The sequence below is a fragment of the Myotis brandtii genome, unplaced genomic scaffold (assembly GCF_000412655.1).
Source record: "Myotis brandtii unplaced genomic scaffold, ASM41265v1 scaffold231, whole genome shotgun sequence".
Taxonomy (NCBI): domain Eukaryota; kingdom Metazoa; phylum Chordata; class Mammalia; order Chiroptera; family Vespertilionidae; genus Myotis; species Myotis brandtii.
In genome coordinates, this window is record NW_005358689.1 from 1,404,190 (window position 1) to 1,413,216 (window position 9,027).

Sequence of the window (9,027 nt, forward strand, 5' to 3'; positions counted from 1 at the left end):
CCTGCCGGGGAGGGTGCCGGCGTGGCTCCCTTCTGGTCCGGTTTGGAGGGAGCGCGGCCTCTGAGGGGGACCTTGGCCTTCTAGGGGCATCGCTGTGTGTGGCGGGATTGGGTGCAGGCGGTCCGGCCGCCGGCCATGGCCTTCACTTTCGCCGCTTTCTGCTACATGCTCTCCCTGGTGCTGTGCGCTGCGCTCATCTTCTTCGCCATCTGGCACGTGAGTAACCGGCAGCGGCTTCTAACTCTTTGCTTTCGCCCCAAACGCGCTCCTGTCCGCCCCCTTCCCCAGTTTCTCTAAAATGCCATCTCACTGCCTCTACACGGTGAGTGTGGGCGGACCGGGAGGCCGGCGTGGCGCATCTGCAGGGTGGACCCTCCGTGGCTCCCTGTCCCGGCAGCGTGGGAACAGTTCGCGGCCTCCCATGGAGGCCAGGGGCCCCGGCACGTCCTCGGTGACCTGGCCACGGGTGGAGGCGTGGGGACCTCTGGTTCCCGGGCAAGGCACCCTTGCCAGGGCCTGGCCAACATCTGGGGCCCCAGGAGTGGTGATGACAGCCCCCGCGCCCCCCTTCTTCCCCTGCCCCCTCCCTCTTGCCCGCAGGAGAAGCTCGGCAGTTGGGCCAGCAATTAGTCAAGTAACTATAACAACTAAACATTTAAAATGTCAGCATCTGCGGTGGCTGCGTTTAGACATAATTGGCAACAAAGTGGAGAGACTAAGGGAGTGCCTTGTAAGAAAGTAGCGAGAGGGCCGGGGAGGGGAAGGATCACCAGGTCGTGGGGGTTGATGTGGCCGCAGAGAAAAGTGAGGAGGTGGAGGGGGGGGGAGCAGGGATGAGTGAGGTGCAGGAAAGTCAGGCAGAGAGAGGCAGAGAGGAGCAAGTTCCCTCCTTTGCTCTCCAAGAGCCGAGCCATCCAACTCCTGACTCCCGAAGGTGCAGGTGGCAGACCATGGCGGGCAGCATCCCTAGTGGGCACCAGCTTTCCTGCCATCCTTCCAGGGGGCTCCCCCATTGAGGGTCGTTGTTCCAATGACACAGGTGTGCTGTGCGGACAGGAGATGGGCTGCTTCTGAATAGACGGAGCAAGAGTGCAGAGGCCAGGGCAAAGGAGCGCTAGTCCTCTTATCAAGGCTTCAGCATTTAGCAAGTCCGCCGACTCTACTTCCTCCTCCCAGGCGGCTTATGCTCTCCGCCCTCCCCATCAGGGAGCTGGTGGCCAGGATGGCTAATGTCAAGCAATGTAGCAGGAGCACCCACAGTGTATAGTCTCCTGCCATTAACAGCCTTGCCCTGCCCAGCAAGTCCGGGCTCAGGGGGCGGGGGGCCTGAGACGAATTCCCTGAGGGCGGCCTGGTTCTGGGGAGCCTTGGAGAGGACGCATGCTCTCTACATGGGAGATGACCCAGAATGAACACCAGGAGAAAGTTGCAGGGGGGGTGAGATGCGGTGTGTAGTGCAAGTGGTTTAAAATGGAACTAAGCAGCTAGAGCATCTGTTACATGGAGGAGAAGGGGCCCCGGGGAGGAGAAAGGCTTCTAACCATGTCACCTTAGGAAAGAGACCTGCCTATCGCCTGCCACGTCTCAAACGTGAGAAAGTGGACCTGGATGATCTCCAAGCTTCCCCCTCTGTCTAAGGTGGTGTAAGTCCATGAGCCAGTTGAGTTAGGGATCGGAGGGTGAGAGAGAAGGAGTCAGACACAGGAATTTCCTGGAGGATCAAAAATCCTTGGAGTGAGAAGTCATGGGATTCGGCACCCTCTCTTCCTCGGCCCCGGAATTCTGGGTCTAATCTATGGCGGGGCATTGAGCCTCACAGTTGCTGACAGTTGTTAAGGAAATACAGGGGCGCAGGGCAGATCAGGGCGGCAGACTCTCGCTCATGTGATTCAAAGGAGCTTCCTCTGCTTCTTGGGATTTGACAAGTGACCTGCCTTCCAGGGAGCTAACCACAGCACCCCCTTTTCCCAGAATAACTTCACGGGCTATTTCTTGATGCGTTTGCCTTGGCCAGAGGCGGGCAGGGACCAGAGAGCTCCATCAAGCTGTCAGGCCTGGAGTTCTCTGGACTGGCTCCTGGAGCAGGGCAGAGAACCAGAAGGCATAATTGCCTCTCACTCCGGGGCAGATGATCAATAATTCGAGAGCAGGTTGATTCAATGGACTGCTTGTGCCGTGGTTGACTAATAGCCATCTGAACCCAAACCGGGCATGGATGGCCCTGTCCCACGTTGGCCCCTGCTCTCCAGGTCTCCAGCGTTCGCCCCCTGGTCCAGGGGCAGCTGAATGGTCAGAGCCCAAGGCTGGGTCAGGTCCTGGCACCCAGTGGAGGTGGCAAGATTCCAGCGTCTAAGAATAAAAAGAATTTGTGCTCATTGAATCCAAATGCCAATGACACTTCCCAAGTCTCAGCGCCCCCTTCCTTTCCGAGTCTTTTCCGTCTCCCTCTCCCAATGGAACCTCCAGAAGCCCCGCCACCTTGATTGGGTTCCTGACCATCGGAAGGGAAAGCCTGAGGCGCATCGATCTCAGTGCACAGTGTACGTGGGGATATTGGTTACACGGTGACATTATTTCAACCAAAATCTAGGAGAGGGAGTTCTGTATTAGGCTCCGCGCTTGCTTACTTCCCAGCTCCCTGTAGTCCATGGGTGCCGGGGTTCTTGTTCCAGCATCTAGAAGGGTTCAGGAAATCTGGAGAAGGGCTGTGTGTAACTTAATAAAGAGTCCAGGGACGAAGCATAGCTTTGAAAGGCATTTGGGGGTCAGAGGAGCCCAGCTAAAGAAACTAAGATCTCCTCGTCTCAGGACCCCATGCTTTTGATTAACACACATTGTCCTGAGGGGAGGCAGAGATACACACTTCAAAGGGTCAGGTTTCATTTACGGAGTCCATTGTCAGATTGGAAGAATTAGCCTTCTGCTGTTCAGGTGTTTGGCTAGTAGGAGGCAATGACATGTAGATTAAGATGCCCTGAGCTGTCTGGCAGCAAGCAGTCATCGCTTTTCGGGTTTAGGCAAATGCCCTCACCACTCCAGATGATTCAGCCCTTGCTGACATGCTGGAATTGGCTTCCGGCACATGGATAATCCTTGACGTGATGAGCCATATTGATTGCTTAGCATGTATTGACATCCCAAATAAGGAATTGGGCACTTAACAACATACAGCAATTAAAAGGCCTTCCCCCCCGCCATGCCTAGGCTGTGAGATGAAGATGGCACGTTTTTCTTACTTAATTGCACATTCCTACTTAGGGGTAATAATAGTAGCTACTATGCATTGAGTGTCTGCAGTAGGCGAGTTCCAGGCTCTAAGAACCTCTCAGATAGACCTCCAGCTGTTAACCTCTCTCTTCTTCCCACTAAGGGCCTGGGAGCGAAGATGGATATGGCCAGCCTTAAGCACAACATTTTTTTCAGGGCTTGTTGTTTACTTTGCAGATTTATCTTCATTTGTTTTCAAATGAAAATGTTTCAGATTACCAATTAATCTCTTTTATATCAGCCACTATCTTTGAGTACATTTGTCACATTTCAAAGGTGCAGCATAAAACTGAGTTGGTTGTGTGTGTGTGTGTGTGTGTGTGGCTTTGCATAACTTCAGGCACATGGCCTTCTATTGTCCAGGCAGCTTGTTAGTCCTCACAACTGACCTTTTACAGATGAGGAAACTGTGGATCAGAGAGGTTCTGAAACTTGCCCAAGGTTGCACAGCTGGTGTGTGTGGGAGCTGGAATTTAAGCGGAGTTTGACTCTTATGCCCATGTCCTTTTTCTAAGTCTAGTAACTGTCATTGGATTGTTTAACTCTGATAATAGTGGGTAATGTCTTCATCCAAAGCATAGAAACTTTTCTCTGTATAAATAAAATATTTGGAGTTGAAACAACAAGAAGATACTAAAACACACTCCATGTCCTTTTTTTAAAAGAGGAAATTCTCATTTTCTCAAAATTACTTTTTCTGCTTATAAAAGGATATAGGTTCATTGCTCAAAAAATTGAAAATACAGGGACATATAATGGAACAAAATCACCACTAATCTTATCATCCAGACAAGATTTGGGTGTCTTCTCTTCCAGTCATTGTGTGTGTGTGTGCACTTCTAAAAATTGCATGTGGGTGTTTGGAAGAAAAAAACGTTCTAATGGTTTTCAGATGTGAAGTGGGGTCTGTTTCCAGCCAACACGAAATGAACAGTGTTTTTTCCGGGAAGAGCGCTCAGCCCAGCTTGGTGGAGCCTGTTTGCAGGTTGTTTATATGCACACAGATGAAACCATCCTTTGCAAAGATGCATGACCAGTCATCCCAGGTTTTTAACTTTTAAAGTTTCTTATATGTCGAGTCACATTTTAAAACTCCAAGTCGCGACAGCATACAAAGAAAAGAAACCCCAACAGCACGTCTTTGGATCCGCAGCAGCACTTGTTATGGGAGAGTTTTAATGGGTCCCAACTGATGCTAACAAGTACACATTCACTGAGCAGCGGTGCTGCGGGGCGAAAGGTCTGTGCCTCCCAGCCAGCCCCGCTCTCATAGATTCAGCCACTGGAAACCCAGCAAACTGCTCCGTTTCTCTAATTATCCATCTGGAAACAAAACATGGGTTTCTGGGAAATGGTAGGATGCCTGGGGTTGACAGTAGCCTGCCTGCCTTCCTCCCACTTACCCTCCCTCGCTTCCTTCCTCCCCCCCTCTCTTCCTTCCTTCCTTTCTTTTTGCTAATCCTCGCCTAAGGATATTTTTTCCCATTGAGTTTTAAAAAAATACATTTTTATTTATTTCAGAGAGGAAGGGAGAAGGAGAGAGAGATAGAAACATCAACGATGAGAGAGAATCATTATTCGGCTGCCGCCTGCACGCCCCACACTGGGATCGAGCCTGCAACCCATGCATATGCCCTGACAGGGAATCGAACCAGGGACCTCCTGGTTCATAGGTCGAAGCTCAACCACTGGGCAACACCAGCCAGGCTCCCACTGATTTTTTTAGAGAGAGTAGAAGGGAGGGAGGGAGTGGAGAGAGAAAGAGGAACATCGATGTGAGAGAGACACATCAACTGCTTGCCTCCAGCACATGCCAAGACTGGGGCCAGGGATGGAACCTTGCAACCCAGGTACGTGCCCTTGACCAGGAAACGAACCTGCAACCCTTAGGTGCTCGGGCGGATGCTCTAACCATTGAGCACACTGGCCAGGGTGGCAGCAGCCTTTCTTTTTAAGACCCTCTTTGGGCCAGGCCTCACCTGTTCACCACCTTTTGTTTTGGATTCACACTTTCAGATGTGCCCTCTGCCCCCCCAGACTGCCGCCTCATCCTCCATCGCCCCTGGTCTCCATCCCCCTCGGCCCTCCCCCCAGGTGCGAGGGCTGCTGGGCCGACCCGAATGCCTGGTTTGACCTTAGCCGGGCCTCAGTATCGCCTCATAACTCATCAGCGTGGTCCGTGTAGTTCTCTCAGCTCCTGCCACACTGTCCTCGATTTCTAGCATTTTCTCAGAGCCCCCCGAAGCTCCCCCAAGCCCCTACCCCCTCCTCCCAGCAGATGACTTCACTCCAACGCCATGTCCTGCCCCTCCCGGACTTCTCTGGCCCTGCCCCCATGATGTCTCTTCCTCCCTGACTCCAGAGAAGCGAGCCTCTCCTCCTGCTGGTCCTTCCTCCCGGCAGATAGAAGGCTGCCCTGTCCTGAGCCGACAGGCAGGCCCCTCGGTCTCGACCCTCCAGATGCCACCCAGCCCCTGCCCTCGCAGACATCCTGCGTCCCATCTCCTCTTTTTACTCTTGCGTCAGACATACAGAAAAGCCCCCTGCAGCCGCCACCCAGAAGTAGCCAGTGTTGCTAGCATCTTGCCACTTAGGCTTCTATCTATTTTTTAAAGTATTCATTTCCTGTTGGGCCCCTGCCCTGTGTCCCCACCTCTTCTCGGCAAGGGCACCGGGGCCTCCCCCCGCCAGGCTGAGTGGCCCGTATGCTCATCGTGGCCTCTCGGTGCCTCTGACACAGTTGTCCATGTCCTCTTCCTCCTGAAGAGAGAGAATCATGGATCGGCTGCCTCCTGCATGCCCCCCCACTGGGGGTCCAGCCTGCCACCCGGGCATGTGCCCCAACCGGGAATCGAACTGTGACCTCCTGGCTCATAGGTCGACGCTCAACCCCTGAGCCACGCCAGCCAGGCTCACCTGCACTTCTCCTAATGGCACTTGGAATCTAATTACTTCCCATAAAGGTCACTGGAAACGTCAAGTGCACCATTAGAGCCTGAGCTGGTCTCTGAGCACCAACCCAGGGCTGAATGAGGAGGCTGGCAGGTACTGCTAACTTGGCACAGGAGGAGAGGCAGCCACGAGACCGCCTTGCTCAGGCTGCGGGAAAGCCAGACGACCAGCCTCTGAGAAAGATCTCTACGTCAAGAGGAAGCGGCAGACTGTGACGGAGCCACCGCCTTCCCGTGTGCTCAGCCCCACAGGGTCGGGCGCTCAGCATCTCGGTTGGGACCCTCCCTGCTACAGGGCGTGGAGGTTGAAGACTAAGGGTGGGACCCCCTGGACCTCCTAGGGCAGGGACTTGCGACATTTTTCCTTGCTCATTACTGAAATTCCGCCGCACACCAAAACAGTTTTTCCCATCTGACAAAAAAATGGGCATCAGTCTGATTGATTCATGCTAGGCGGCTATTGTGTTGGCTGTTGTCATTTTTTAAAAAAATTTTTTTTTTTTACTTGACGATCTAAGGGAAGAGAGGTCAGTGCCCCTGATGCAATAGTCAGGTACTGCATTGTCTAAAAATTCCTGCGCCACACCGGGTGAAAACCGCCGTCCTAGGACCATGGCCACATCAGAGTGGGGTTAGAGGCCCTGTGGTATCTCCCTGCCCCGCTGCCATCTGATAGCCCCAACTCCACATCTGGGCTGCATTGCCTCCTGGGAAGGCGGATGTATTCCTCTTTCCCCGGGGAAAGACTTCTGCCCTCGTGGATCTAACTTCTAGACATTCTCACACTGTCTGGCTCGAGTCTCAGCTCCCTGCAGCCCGTGCGTGGCACACGTGTGGGGCCGCCTGCGTGGCTCCCTGGCCTTGGGCACCGGGGACCTCGTACACAGTCTCTGAGTGAAGCAGAGGCGACGGAAGGCAGGCCCGCTCCGGCCCAGGTCCCGCACCCGCAGAACATGGGAGGACACATGAGCATGCGTGGAGCAGGTGGCTGGCGGCACTCAGACCGGAGCAGCAGGAGTGAAATCACCTCTTCGGCAGGCGCCTTTGGCTTTCGAACCCAGAACCTCCCAGGTCCCGCCCCTTGGGACGGGGCTCCAACCAGCCGAGCCACAGGCCAGGGTTCTGTTTTCGTCCCGGCTTCGGACGGCTGTCGCTTGCAGAGGAAGCAGGCTGGCTCCCTAGGACACAATTGGGAGGATGACTTTATTTTCTAGTTTCTTTAAACGGCCTTGAGTCACCAAGACGGCTTAAGAAAACAAACCAGATTTGTAAAAATGTGATTTCACACACACACACACACACACACACACACACACATGCACACACGCAATTACCGCCACAACAAAAAAATATTCCCTAGCAATGAAAACCCCTTGCTTTCCTGGCCGTAAGTGCGGGGCTGATGAAATTTGCCTCGTTTCTGTCCGCCTGGGGTTAGGTTGGGAGGTGGGTGGGTGCGGGAGGCGGGGAGGGCCTGCGTGTCCATTTGCAGTCACGGTTTGGGCTGCAGGCCTTCGTGGGAGCAGTGAAGCCACACGTTTCCCCAACCATTGTTTGCGTCCCGACAGTCAGAGGCCTGTGGCCGAGAGCCCCCGCCCTGCGTGCATGGTCTGCCCTTGGTCTGCCCTTGCCTGCGACCAGTACGGGGAGCTGCCCCTGATGGGGCTGGGCTTCCACGGTGCTGAGTGCCAGGATGGAGCTCCGACTTCTGCCCTTTGCGGCGTCTGCACAAACCGCGTTGCGCGCTCAGGACGTGCTTCTGACCACAGGGCACGCTGACTTCCTTTCTCTGGACCCCTTCCCTCCTAGGGGAGGTGGGACACTGAGGCCAGGCCATTGTGAATCCCTTGCTCTCCAGTTCTCGGCTTTTCCATTTAGATCAGCGGTTCTCAACCTGTGGGTCGAGACCCCTTTGGCGGTCGAACGGCCCTTTCACAGGGGTCACCTAAGACCATCCTGCATATCAGATATTTACATGACGATACATAACAGTAGCAACATGACAGTGATGAAGTAGCAACGAAAATAATTTTATGGTTGGGTCACAACATGAGGAACTGTATTTAAAGGGCCAGAAGGTTGAGAACCACTGATTTAGATTCTTTGAAGGTTTGGGCCACCCACCACCCAGAGCTCTGCCCCGCCCCCCTCACCCTCACCCTCACCCTCACCCCCCTCCCGCCTCCCAGCAGGTGCTCCCCAGGCCCAGGAGAAGCCTGTGGTTGTTGGGAGTCACTGGCATCAGAAGTTCCCAGGCCCCGGCTGCTTTCTCTTTCTCCTTCCTTCTTCCCTCCTTGCTCGGTTGCCTTGACCTCCTTTCATTCCTCTCCTTCGCAGGCGTCCTAGCTCTGCCAGAGGCTGTGCCGCGTTCCTTAGCCCAGCTGGAGGGCCAAGGGCTGGGGCGCAGCTGACACCTCCTCCCGCCCCCGGGGCCTCCAGAGCCGTGGGCTGGCATCTCCAGAGCGCCAGTCCTGGGGACCGCTTCTGTGACTGCGGGCACGTGGTCCGTGTTGACTGTGGAATCCAGCTCTCCCGCCGGGGAAGGGCGCAGGGGAGGGAAGCAGAATGTTGGAGCCGACTTCCTTCTTTTCTTCTTCTTTTTTTTTTTTTTCCTTATTGGCAACTGATTCACAAACCCTAAAAAAAGGAGCTGATAGCAACATAGCCAGCTAGCTGTAGCAGCCCAGATGGTCTCCTATATAATAGAGACATTTGTATCTGGGATGAAAAAAAAAAGTATTTAAATGTGTTCTACGAACCTTATTGAGAGAAGGGATTAGCAACTGCATTCAGGGGTTGTGGGTAGGGA

General features: G+C 54.1%; 1 protein-coding gene across 2 annotated transcripts in view; it reads left to right on the forward strand.

Annotated features, from left to right (window-relative positions):
• CNIH3 (cornichon family AMPA receptor auxiliary protein 3) overlaps positions 1 to 9,027 on the forward strand; it is a 124,837-nt gene that overhangs the window by 79,736 nt on the left and 36,074 nt on the right. For both annotated transcript variants that reach the window (XM_005866500.2, XM_005866501.2), the window contains exon 1: positions 7 to 216. In XM_005866500.2, coding sequence (XP_005866562.1) covers positions 136 to 216 — 81 coding nt within the window. In that variant the 5' untranslated portion in view covers positions 7 to 135. Of the gene's footprint in view, positions 217 to 9,027 lie in introns of those variants that run through there.